General features: G+C 38.3%; 1 protein-coding gene across 2 annotated transcripts; it reads right to left on the reverse strand.

Annotated features, from left to right (window-relative positions):
* Positions 1-350: 350 nt before the first annotated feature.
* On the reverse strand, positions 351-9,386 carry LOC127950276 (coronin-2B). Of its 2 annotated transcripts, none has more exons than XM_052547381.1 (12): positions 9,166-9,386; positions 6,157-6,357; positions 5,139-5,255; positions 4,896-5,045; positions 3,893-4,072; positions 3,508-3,624; positions 2,326-2,430; positions 2,153-2,249; positions 1,869-1,981; positions 1,697-1,787; positions 1,248-1,417; positions 351-1,173 (listed from the first exon to the last, which is right to left on the reverse strand). In XM_052547381.1, the coding sequence occupies exons 1-12, from the start codon at positions 9,304-9,306 to the stop codon at positions 1,042-1,044; spliced, it is 1,614 nt and encodes a 537-aa protein (XP_052403341.1). In that variant the 5' UTR covers positions 9,307-9,386; the 3' UTR covers positions 351-1,041. The 2 variants fall into 2 exon arrangements, with proteins under 2 accessions (XP_052403341.1, XP_052403262.1); XM_052547302.1 differs by having other exon boundaries at positions 2,326-2,433; positions 9,166-9,385.
* Between the last annotated feature and the right edge of the window lie 4,792 nt (positions 9,387-14,178).

The raw sequence follows: 14,178 nt of genomic DNA on the forward strand, positions 1-14,178 counted from the left end.
CTCTCACAGCCACACGAGGGCGCCACATCTGTTCTGTTCTCTGTGTGTGTGTGTGTGTGTGTGTGAGAGAGAGAGAGTGTGTCTATTACTTATGACTGTACTTTTAGAATTCATCTCTTAAAAATATATTTATCTTGTATTTTTAATGTTAAGTTTTTTTCTGTAACACTTTACAGTACGGTCTCATCAGTGCATTAGCTAACATTATATACTGTATATATATTTAAAGCATTTATTATATCTGTTAATGTGTTATTCATTGTTCAATACAGAACATTAACTGATGTTAACAAATACAACTCTTGTTAACTATATTAAGTTTAGAAATTAAGATTAATAAATAATGTCAGTTTGAGTTATGGCAAACGTTTATTTGTAGCAAATGTTTTATTGAATCTCCAAAATCATCTTTTTTTTTTTTTTTTTTTTTTGCCTTTTTTATCTGAGAGCCCAAATCATCAGACTGATATCAGTTTAGGATTCAAAAAGAAAAGACTGTAATCAAGGTCAACATTTAGTAAATATCTGAGCAACAACATTAAAATAGCATCTTTATGAACCTCCCCTTGTTCTATTAATTAGCTTTAGCATTATTATTATTATTATTATAATCATCAAACTTTCATGCCACATCACTCATCCATTTAAATAGAAAACTAATCAAAAAAAAAAAAATCCCTGTTACAATCATATTCACGAGTAATCTCAAATAACCCAATTTATAAAACATGTTCATTCAAGACATTTTTAAAATAATAATAATAAACATTTAAACAAGTATGATCGCAAGCTAAAAACATATTTGCATAGTGCTAAAGTGTAAAACTAAAAAACCCTTTCATAAAGGTTGTAGAGTATTTCTGTGCATACAAGCAATGCCTTTCCATAAAGAGATGAGAAGATGAATGTTTCCTTCAGCCGGATCATGAGGGACGTCAAACCAAGCAGCTTTCCCCAAACGTGTCTGTGAAAGAAGCTGGCGTAGATCTGACCGGACTCTGGTGAAGTGACCGCAGCACAACAGGCTTTAACTGGTTTCTCTCAGAGAGTGTCTCGTGAGTTTCTCTGGTTCCTGATCTCCAGCTCCAGCTGTTTAATCTGCGTGTCCTTCTGGAGAAGCTGCTCCTTCAGTCTCCGGATCTCTTCCTGCTGCTTATAGAACAGCTGTCGTATCTACAGACAGAGACTCGTGTTAGAGGAGCGCATGAAAACACTCAACACCTGGACGTCTGGAGCCTGCAGCGCACCTCCTGCTCGGTTTCTGGAGCCGAGTCCAGCTCTCCGTTACTGATGTGGCTTGTGGAGCTGCGGTCTTCATCTGGAGATGCTCTGGGACCGTCCAGACAGTCTGGATCGTGGGAATGCTCCGCAGACGAGTCCAGTTCACTCCCAGGCCTCAGAGACACCATCTCAGGACCTGCGGAGCACAGACACACACCGAGTCCGTTTCATTCTCTCAGTCACTGATCCATTATTTCTATAACATCATATGCAGCAATAATGCACTCAGTCTTAATAATAAAGGTGCTTGACGATGCCAAAGAAGAACCAGTTCTTCCATGGCATCGCTTAAAGAACATTTTGAAGCAGCTTCATTTTTAAGACCGTATGCTAAAAATATCTAATGTTTAAACTAGACTTCTATCTCAAGTTTCTCCTAATAGTAAGTTCTTGTCTTGAGATGCTGTTCGGACACCTTTGTCTCGTCCAGAGATCCACTCGTCAGCGGTCAGAGCGGCTCGGTTCGCAGCGGTCAGCGGGTAGATGTCCTCCTGATAGGAGTCTGACTGTGGAACACAACACAAGAACATCTGATGAAGCCAAACTGCTGGAGCAGGAGCTGTGTGGATCTGAGGACAGGTTCATACCCTTCGAGGAACGATCATGGACACAGGCTCGATCAGGCTTTTGGCTGTCACTAGTTTGTAGAATCGGAAGATTTCACAGGAACACACATCAAGACCTCGCTTCGGCATGACTCCTGGAAGAGAACGCAAAGACGTCTGAGGATGAGAGAAAGAAGAATACTCTCTTTGTGTGATCAGAATGTGTTGTTTTTTAACGGATGAACCAGCGTCAGATCTTCTAAACACTGTTGAGATGGATCTGTAATGAGGGAACCGAGTCGTGATGTGTGTGTTCCTGTCCTCACCTATCCCCTTCTGTGGCACAGGAGAGCGGTATTCAGTCAGATAGTGCACATATGGCTTCTCTGAGCTGATTTCATAGTATCTGATATTTCCATCGCCCTAAAGATGAAAGGAGCAGTGTGTTATCCATGAATCCAGCTCTCAGACACTAGTAATCCAGGTTAGACACACTCACTTTTCCAGCTATGTAAAGCATGTGTGTGTCAGGATCATAGAAAGGGAAGAGAACACCTGAGGAGCCGTCCAAGTCCTCGGAATAAGACGACTGAGAGAGGTCCTTCTTCTGAACACACACACACACACACAGAGACACACACACACACAGAGAGAGAAACACATACATGCACACACGCACAGACACACACACACACAGAAACACATACACGCGCACACACACACACACACACAAGACAAACAGACATACACAGAGACACACACACGCACAGACACACACGCATGCACACACACACACACACACACAGAGACACACACACACAGAGAAACACATACATGCACACATGCACAGACACACACACACACACAGAGAAACACATACACGCGCACGCACACACACAAGACAAACAGACATACACAGAGACACACACACACACACACACACATCTTGATTAGTCATGATTAGCCTAGGCTTGGCGTAAAAAAATTAAACACTGAAAGTGACAAGAATATCCCAAATATTGAAATGTGGCGACAGATAATTCCCCCATAGTGAGAAGTCACATTTTTAGCTGTGTCTCAAAAATAAATAAATTAAAATAAATAAAACAGTTTTAGTGTTTTTAAAAACTTTTTTTTTCTTCAAGTTTTACCCTTTGAACTAAATGGCTTCTAAACAATATATTTATCTTTTTTGTATTTAAATACTAATACAAAAATTTTTTGGGGGGGTCAGGAGGTCAAAGATTATCTTTTTTTGGTCAGCAAGCGTGCATTAAATTGATCAAAAGTGAAGAAGACATTGTTACAAATAGTTAATATTTCATAAAAAGACACTTTAATCTAACACATTAATGTTTCCAGCATTCTGATCAAATGAATGCAGAAGCAACAGTTTTAACTCTGAAAGAGCGAGGTAAGATGGACGTAGCAAAACATTTAATATCTGATGGAAATGATGAACGGCTGACAGTAATATCCAGACTTTGACTCATTTATGGCTGCTTTGGTCTCTTTTACATGATTCATGATTCATTCTAACGGACTGTGACTAAACAAGAAACATCAGACACACAAATAAGAGTTCATTACTTTAAAAGATCATTTGTTTTATAGGTAACAGGGTAATAACCACAGTCTCTATGACTTCATGAAGGACAAGTCTATTTGGAGCAGCTCTTACCAGATCCCAGAGTGCAATCTGACGATGGTTATAGAGTGAGTTACCCGTGGAGAGCAGCATGTGCAGGTTCCCAAGAAATAGCACTTTACTGGCTTTGTGTGTTTTACTGTCGCTCTCCTGAAATCACACATTACACTTGAGTGAGATTCAGAAATAAAATAAGAAATGATGAACTGAAGTCTTGTTCTGCTCTGAGTCGCATGAAGAGACACAACAGTGTGAATGTTTGAGCTGATAGAGCTGTGTTGGAAGTTCATTTCTGTGCAAGTACACGTACTATATGCTCCTAATTAAAATCAAGTGAACTTCTGATGGACTGTGTGGGAATGAAGTGTGCTCCAGCTAAGAACATGTTCCTCAGAGCAGACAGAGCAGAAGGTGAGACCTGTAACAGGACGCCGCTGCGTGGATCGATCACACGGATCTTCTTGTCCTTGCAGGACGTGGCCAGTCTGCTTCCGTCTGTGTTGAAGGACATGGACAGAACCACATCTGAGTGCACAGAGATGCAGCGCACAGGGTTCTTGATCACCTGCTCAGGAACATCCAGCTTCCACACCAGAACCTGCACACCAACACACCAACACACACACACTTAAAGGAATAGTCCACCGCAGACCGGGAAACAGGGATGAACCTACAGAACTTACTTACACAGGACACACTTCAAATAAAACAGGGTGACTATATTGTTTGAAACAGCCAAGTATCTCTATACACTTATTTTTAAGGAGCTCTCACACATGCATTTAGACTGCACTTAAAAATTACATAAATAATGTTATGAGATTAATGTTTTAAATATAACAAATGGAATATAGAAATACAAAATGTAAAAAAAATATTCAAATAGAATCGCCAGTAGGTGGCAGCAGAGTGCTGTGTTAATGAGTGAGTCGTTGAGTCATGTATTCGACTGATTTGTTCATTCAGTAAAATAACTGCAGTGTGTTGCTTCAGAGATCCACAACGTGGTTTTGTTTGGAACCATTTTCATTATGACATTGTCCTACAATTGAAATCACTTAATGTTAACGTCTCGTTTATTGAATTGTCGGCCTGACACAAAGAAAAGTCTGATCTCATTGGCTGGATCGTACAGATCACACGAAGGACCAACCTCACAGATATAAGAAATTTTTTCCTTTCAGAATATATTTAAGAACGCACACTCAACGAATACCACTATTATGTCTCCTGGAAAGGAAGTTAAAGATGATAAACTTCAGCATGATCACACATGATAGTGTGCGTCTGGTGACGTGTGAAAAGAGCTCGTTATCACTCTGAATATTTCAGATGTCTTCTGGCTCACACTTCCTTGGGGCCAGTCGACTGAAATCCTGTCTGTCTCCATTCCATGACAAATATGTGTCCAGTTTAAGCACCTGGTAGTCGTATCCAGCGCTGAAGATGATGTTGTTGGCGGTGGGATGCCACTCAATGAGGCTGACGCGGCGGGAATGACCCTGAAGCTCCTTCCAAGGCACCGTGATGATCCTCAGAGCTTCAATGTCAGGGATATCCCAGACCTTCACCTGAACAGCAAACATGACCACACAAGACACGCTGTAGTTCGGAGGTATCAGAAACATGCAAGCTACTGCACTGAAGATGTGTGAGGGACTTACTGTGGTGTCCTCTGAACAAGACGCTATCCTGAAGTCATTAAACGGATTCCATTTGATGTCAAGTACATTGCCTCTGTGACCAGAAACCTTTGGATGATGAGGGTTTACCTTCCCAGTCTGAGAACACACACAACAACACGATTTCTGAACATCATGTCACACTGAAGACTGGAGGAATGAATATTCAGCTTTACCATCATATATATATATTAAACATAAATCTCACTAATTATATGTTAAAACATTGTTGAGAACACTTCAATCTCGCAGTGTCTTTTACACAGATTCGACTGAAACAGGACTGTGTGATAAACTGAATGAAGAGTCATAGCATAGAAATGTGTTTGCTAATGACACAAGTCTCAACAAGGAGAACATCATCTGTTAGCCCAAAAACAGTAACGTCACACTAATGACATGCATGAACCTGTTATGTGCAGTCAGACCATTTTACATTACGTGTTTGTCGACTTCATCAGCATCATTGCAGGATGTTTTGTCATTAACAAACACTGAAATATTTAGCTGACACAAACAAACGTCATGAATTAAAAATGTCATTATATCTGTCCCAGGGATTTGTGTTAGTTAAAAGAGGACAATCTTGTGTGCACATCCCATTCTCCACTTCTAACAAAACCCCACTTAAGTTAACATTAACAGAAAAGCACTTTTTACAAGCTTCGGTGTTGGGGGAAGGAGAAGAGACCGATGATACAGAAAGATGCCTCAAGGCCTTCATGCCATTCTTGAGAAGTGAGGTAACGAGTGAACACACACCAATAAAATGACACGGAGAGCTAGAGTGTGTCAGAACAGGTACACGTGCAGGAGTGTGTGTGTGTGTGTGTGTGTGTGTTACAGAAAGATAGAGTGTGAGAAGCTATTTTCGTACATTAGGCTGTAAAATAAAAGAAGCTAGTTAACCCATGTGAAAATCGAACGTGTGTTAAAAGCACATTACACACAGTCCATGCAGTATCAGTGCTAGTCACAGACATGAGTGTGTTTGACTCACGTGATTGATGGACAGCACCAGGAAGGCTCCGCCCCCTGCACATTCGGTGATGACGGCGATAAAGCGAGGGTTGACGGCACAGAGGTGATTGTCATGGACGCTCTGGGTGATGGGGACACCATCGTAGCAGTTCTCTTTAGAGGCCGGCTTCCCAAAAACGTGGCGATACTTGGAACTATGGTACTGAGGACGCCATGTCATCTGGATTGAAACAGAAGACAAAACAGAGAAAAAACTTGCATCGCAATTTTTTAGACTTTAAAAATATCTAAAAGTGGCTCTCATGAAAGATCTGGGTAGAAAGAGTATTTTTCTGTGTAAGAAGATTAGAAGGGGTTTTCAGGGCAGATGACGATTGTTATTGATCAAGTAGGCCGATAACCGATATTTTGAACCGATATATATATATATATATATATATATATATATATATATATATATATATATATATGTATATATATATATAATTAATGTCAAAATTAAGAATAATAAGGACAAAAACTTCCTTTAAATGCTTTTATATTATTTTAGCAGCAAATTGTTTTTGAAAATTACCGATAACCACAAAAAAGCTTAATATCGGTACCGATAATCGGTCGACTCCTGCTTGGGAGCATTTCTCATCAGTTCATTATATATTATTTGTTTTAATAATATAATCTGCAATCGTTGTAACTTCAAAGCCATGCAAATCATTTCCAAAAGAGTTTGTCCTGGGGGTCAGTAATTGGTTGGTTAGCATTACTAACTGCTGATTTGCTGCTCAAGAAACATTTCTGATTATTATCAGTGTTGAAAACAGCTGACGAATATATTTGCGGAAACCATGATATACTTTTTTCTTTCATATTTTCTCTTTGATGAACGAAAAGTTAAAATTAACCAAAGTTTTTGAAAAAATGTACAAATTAATCAATTATCATTAGACTGCACAATTTCACAGAAAGTTGCACAGAATTCTAGCATCATTCAAAAATATCTACACATATCCATCAACCCCTAGTTGGTTATTACAGTTAACAGCTAATGATTTACCAATACTAATAGAGATTTCTACATGGGATGTTACCATCCACCTCACTATGCAACTTCCAGCTCTTTCACAAACAGAACTGTGTGTCAGAGACGTTAGCATCAGCTCTGATGACTGCACAGATAAATGCTTTGTGAAAACAGTGTGACAGGTTATGACTGAAGGATAAAGTTCCCAAGTACTAGACTAAACTTGCATCGCAATTTTTTAGACTTTAAAAATATCTAAAAGTGGCTCTCATGAAAGATCTGGGTAGAAAGAGTATTTTTCTGTGTAAGAAGATTAGAAAAGGTTTTCAGGGCAGATGACGATTTTTATTGATCAAGTAGGCCGATAACCGATATTTTGAACCGATATATATATATATATATATATATATATATATATATATATATATATATATATATATAATTGTCAAAATTAAGAATAATAAGGACAAAAACTTCCTTTAAATGCTTTTATATTATTTTAGCAGCAAATTGTTTTTGAAAATTACCGATAACCACAAAAAAAGCTTAATATCGGTGCCGATAATCGGTCGACTCTTGCTTGGGAGCATTTCTCATCAGTTCATTATATATTATTTGTTTTAATAATCTAATCTGCAATCGTTGTAACTTCAAAGCCATGCAAATCATTTCCAAAAGAGTTTGTCCTGGGGGTCAGGAATTGGTTGGTTAGCATTACTAACTGCTGATTTGCTGCTCAAGAAACATTTCTGATTATTATCAGTGTTGAAAACAGCTGACGAATATATTTGCGGAAACCATGATATACTTTTTTCTTTCATATTTTCTCTTTGATGAACGAAAAGTTAAAATTAACCAAAGTTTTTGAAAAAATCTACAAATTAATCAATTATAATTAGACTGAACAATTTCACAGAAAGTTGCACAGAATTCTAGCATCATTCAAAAATATCTACACATATCCATCAACCCCTAGTTGGTTATTACAGTTAACAGCTAATGTTTTACCAATACTAATAGAGATTTCTACATGGGATGTTACCATCCACCTCACTATGCAACTTCCATCTCTTTCACAAACAGAACTGTGTGTCAGAGACGTTAGCATCAGCTCTGATGACTGCACAGATAAATGCTTTGTGAAAACAGTGTGACAGGTTATGACTGAAGGATAAAGTTCCCAAGTACTAGACAGAAAAGGAAGATTAAACTGCAGAACGTCAAAATAAAATCAGGTGTTCCAACAAGTGGATTCACATATCTGAGCTGAGTGCAGCTGAAGAGAGCCAGAAACAGATAAGAGTTACAGATCCGACAGTTTATAGCCGTCTGACTGGAACTGAAACCAAAAAATGTTGATTGCACAATCAACTGCTGTACACCAAGACATTCACACACACCCGAGAGGAACATCTCCAGCTACCCTTTAAACGCAGTGCATCCTGGAATGAGAATGTGTGTATATTCTGTGTCTGATGATTTATCAAGCAGCTTTGAACATGAATCCATACTAAAACACACTGAAATCAAGTTACGAGCATATGAAATATATGAGCTAATGCTTCTGTGACAGGTGTATGTTTGAGTTGTTCGAGACCGGTGTAATGATTAACGGAGTGATGGATGGATGGGTGTGCTGGATGCCAACAATAGATATAAAAATAATCATAACAATACCACAACCTTCTTATTAATGTTTGAAGCATGAATATAGGATAACTAAACATGACGTCATCCAGACAGAATCTGGAGCATGGCACTTACATTCATCTTTCTGGATGAAGCTCAACATTAACATTAATTAACTCTAAATAACACAGGTAAAAAAAAAAAGAATGCAAATAGTAATAAAAACAACTGTAACAGTTTAAAAATAATAGTATAGTATAACATCCTCCATCTTTCCGAACCCCATCTGGCTTGAAATGGACTCATAGTTTCTGAAGATCTCAACGGGTCATTTATCTGAATCAGTGTGATGTTAATGTCATTGTGGAAACTACTCACCCTGTCTGTGCTGAGCACACCAACACCTGAGAGAAAACAGTGAAGACGCAGAAATAAAAGAGCAGAAATATCCACAGGCAGAGTCAGTCCATTCCAGATCTGTCGAAAAACATCACAGACAAAGAAGGAAGAAATCCACATAAAGGCAGTTAGAAAAGCAGAAGATGTGAAACTTCTGTCCTGCAGCCTCAGTGAATGTGTGTGTGTGTGTGTGTGTGAGCCCAAGCAGGTAAGAGATCATGTGCACACTCCCTAAACAGGCGGCACCTCCCAGCCGAGGGCCAGGTGTGAAGCAAACACAGGACAAACTCGTCACACTGATTTCCTGAACATTAATAACTGCAGCTACAGTGATAACACATCTCAATGTCTTCAGTTTAATACATATTCTACATTCATGCATTTGCTTTGAGATTGCATTTACAGAAATGTTGTTTATTGAATTATTTCTATGCACCGCTTTATCAAAACACAGATCCAGATCTCACTTGAAATACATCTTCAGTCTCACTGAACTCCTAATGTGCTGCTTGGTAAGAGTTAGTGAGGCTGTTGTTAGGTTTAGGTGTTGTGTTTAAGATTAAGGTACTAAAGTATGCTCATGTAGAATAATAAAGTACTTTATAAGTACTAATAAACAGCTAATATGTTAGTTATATGCATGTGTAATAAGCAACTACTTAATAGTAAGAATCTGTCCTTAAAATAAAGTGTTATTTAAAATTCTAATAAACAGCCAAATGTATCAACTTTTATTAAAATGCATGAAAGGATTCAATCACTGCAATATTCACAACTTTGCTTAATTGGTTGGGATCATCAGTTATTTCTTCTACGGAGCTGTAGTGTAGTAATGACTTTTCTTCTATATATCTTTATATTTTTGCTCTTATAGCTTCTTCATTCTTTCTGATGTGCGTGCTTTGCTTCTTTATCTTTTCTAACAGAATGCATCATGAATATTTGACATATCACCCATTCTTTGTTGTATTCAAGTCTGAATCTGTCTCAGACGTTTCACCTGAGCGGAAGTCAAAGCTGTGTTTCCGTGTGACTGTACAACAAGGAAAGCTCCGGCATTATCAAGTAATATCTGAGTACAGAGGAGAAATATGTGTAGGCTTTGTAAAAAAGCAGGGCGAAACAAACCCACTGGAGTCAAACAAGTGGGAGAGTTACTGGATGCAACACACACACACACACACACACACACACACAGGTCAGCTTTATTCTGAAACAGCAGACAGAGATTGGAAATTATCACTTCTATCAGATGAGTTCAAGTTTCACCTGAAAGGTAAGTTAGAAACTGAACACCTGCGAGGCATAAGATGACAGGAATGGCTGAAGTTCACACTTCCTTCAGTGATGATTCAGGCTCTGTTCTCAAGAAATGACAGAGCAGCTCGACATACATCTTTCTAGAAGACTGAAGAGCTGACTAATGTACAGAGATGACAGACATCATACTGACGAGGAAAGCTCCTTCAGTCCGGACAGGTGTGTGATCTTGAATGGGAAGACCTGCATTCTGCCCAAACACCACCTGGTCTCAGTTTCTGTGCCACCGAGACCTCACTGAATCACTGTCATCGACTGTTGTTACGCTAATTACTCCTAAAACGTTGAGAAAGAGATGATGAATGTCTCTGGGAGCTTGTTTATCCTGTCTCTTCACTCTTGCTATAAAGGTCTTTAGGTGAAGTTTGATCAGGAATGAGGACAGGAGTGCATACCTTGAACAAATAATGAGAAAAACGAGCAACTTTATTGCTTTATTGCACCAACACAAGATCTCTGTTGACTGACACCCTAAAGTCCCAAAATAAGCCAGTGACGTGAAAGCAATAAAAGCTTGATCACAGCTAGCTTTCAACATGTCAGTGTACATGTAATGATATGATTATTAAATAAATCAAGTAAATATGATTATTAAATAAATAAAACAGCATGATATAATGCAATGATGCATGTGTTGAGTAAAGACAAATGTGCACAAAAGCTGAAGGACGGGGCTCATTTGCATCGCTCTTTCTTTCTTTCCCCCCTCTCTCTCTCTTAAAAAGTGGGAACATTCAATTTGACTTTCAAAGCTTGCATTTGAATTTCCCTGTTAAGAGAAAAGCAGGCTTCTGTGGCTGGTCCTGAAAGAGAGAAACATCTCCAGCCCAGTGTGTTTCACAACACATGAACATTAGTCTGAATAATTCTCCTCCAAACTGATGCTGAAAGGGAAGTGAGGCACGAGTCTGTACTCTTTTTATAGGTTTTATATTAATATGGCATTGTATATTAAATAATAGCCACTAAATAGATCCAAAGATAAAGTGTTTATATAACTGATGAGTATCTGCTGTATTCGTGAGAGGTGCACCTGCGTACACGAGGGGAACTATATCCTGAATCTGCAAACAATACAGCATCTGCTCAGCAGAACACTAGAGAATCAGAAGAGCTCATGAAACCTGAAACCAGATCAATATGTTTCCCAAAGCAGGGATGTGCCGCACACAAATGAGCAGAACAGAGCAGTTAATCATCATATCAGATCACGTGACACTGAAGACTGGAGGAATGATGATTTCAAGATCATTTCCTTCATTTTACAGATGTGTGTTGAAGGTATTTACAATAAATATATCACAGGTAATCTGTAAATAAAATTCACTTTAAAAATAAGTTTTAATTTACTGACATCATATAAGTATTAGTTAATACGAGCTAACATTGAAAAATAACTCTAAAGCTTTTTTAATACTGCGATAAAGCTATCGCTCATTGTTAGTTAACACATTAACTAATGTTAACTAATAGGAGCTTATTGTAAAGTGTTATCAAAATGAAGAAAGTAGATGACAGAGATGAGATACAGGTTACAAGAAAACAATCTGAAAGATTAAAGAAAGCCTTCAGCAATAAATTCATAGAATTATCAAATGGATTTCTCAAAATTATTAAAGAGGCTCCTAAAGTCATTCTATCACCGCCAACAAAGTCTCTTCTCTCACCTTTAATTTTCATGTAACATCTGCAACTAATGTCTGAATTAGAGTTTTAATAATTTACTAATTCTTGGAATATTACGGGTTTTTATTTTTAGATATAATGACAGAATAGAGTTTAAAGCGAGATCTGGCCCATGTCCCCCTGCTGGTCAGAGTTAGAACCGCACTGCTGAGTCAATCTCTATTCAAACATCTATACTCTGTTCTACTCATTCATTTACACTGATGTATGATCATGAATGATGCAGACTAATAATGCTGTTCTGTGTTTGATAGAAACCCACCAAAGGTCTACAGTCCAGGGGATTCAGTGCAGAAAGAGCCATACAAACATGAATTTTAGTCTATTTCTTTTGACTTGATTTCAGTGCTACCTTTTTTTTTTCATAACATAAAATCAGTTCAGTTCAGTTTTTATTGAAGTACCACAGCAATGAAATACAATGTGCCTCAGCACTCTCTCAGCACCAGTCAATAATAAGATAGAATAGAATATAATAAACTAAAAATAAAATAAAAAAAAACATACGCTCAAACCTCAGCCCTCCTTCCTCTTACACTATCATTCAGTAGCCTTACGGCCTGTGGATAAAAACTGTCCCTAAAACGTGACGTACGTGTTGGGATGCTTTGCCAACGTCTCCCTGATGGGAGTTGGGAGAAGAGACTATGTGCCGGATGACAAACATCCTGTATAATTCTCAGTGCCTTCCCAGTGCTGCGTTTCCAATAAATATCCTGTAGTGATTCCAGTGGAACCCCAATAATTTTTGATGCGGTTTTAACCACCTTCGTCAAAAGATTCAATTCACTTGAAGTAGCCCTTCCAAACCACACTGTAATATTACCTGTCAGTATACTCTCAATTGTACAACGGTAAAATTTCTTTAAAATATTTTGAGACATACCATATTTCTTAAGACACCTCAAGAAGTAAAGTCTCTGGTGTGCCTTCTTAATGGCACAGGTGATGTGGAAAGACCATGAAAGGGAGTCTGAAATATGAATGCCTAAAAACTTAAAAGTATTAACAATTTCAACTGCAGAGTTATTGATGTAGACAGGTGTATGTGTGGGTTTATTTCTTCTAAAATCTATGATGACCTCCTTAGTTTTCCTCACATTCAGGGACAAATTATTTCTTCGGCACCACTTGATCAAATTACTTACCTCATCCCTATAGGCAGTTTCATTATTGTTGTCAATAAGTCCTACCACTGTAGTATCGTCTGCAAATTTCACAATACTATTTGTGGGATATTTTGCAATACAGTCATAAGTATACAGACTATAATAAAGGACTAAGACAGCAACCTTGAGGTGCTCCAGTATTTAACACTATTGGGGCTGAGTATGTAGTGCCTACTCTAACTGTCTGAGAACGGCCTGTTAGAAAGTCCTGTATCCACCTGCAGATGGAAGTACCGAGGCCCAGGTCTAACAGCTTAGATATTAAAATGGAAGGTCTGATGGTATTGAAGGCACTGCTATAATCAACAAACAGCATCCTGACATACGTATCCCTACCCTCTAGATGTTGAAGTGCAGAATGTAAAACCAATGATACAGCATCGTCCACAGCTCTATTTGATCTATATGCAAATTGTAATGGATCCGTGAAGACAGGAATGCAGTTGTTAATATATGATTTCACAAGCAGTTCAAAGCACTTCATTATCACAGAAGTCAAGGCTACAGGTCTAAAATCATTCATACAGGTGGCAGTTGTTTTCTTAGGCACAGGAATTATTATTGATTTTTTAAAACAATTCGGAACCATACAAGAAGAGAGTGACATGTTAAAAATATCAGTAAAAACAGATGCAAGTTGACTACAACATGTCCTTAAGACACGCGGAGTAATGCCATCAGGCCCAGCAGCCTTCCCAATTTTCACAGCTTTAAAAGCTTTATAAGTATCGGCAACTGAGACCTGATATGCTTGACTGCCAAGGGTAACCCCATCGGGAGATGATATATCTGTGTGTGTGTTCCCATATGAGGGTAC

The sequence above is a fragment of the Carassius gibelio genome, chromosome A1 (genome assembly GCF_023724105.1).
Source record: "Carassius gibelio isolate Cgi1373 ecotype wild population from Czech Republic chromosome A1, carGib1.2-hapl.c, whole genome shotgun sequence".
Lineage (NCBI taxonomy): Eukaryota > Metazoa > Chordata > Actinopteri > Cypriniformes > Cyprinidae > Carassius > Carassius gibelio.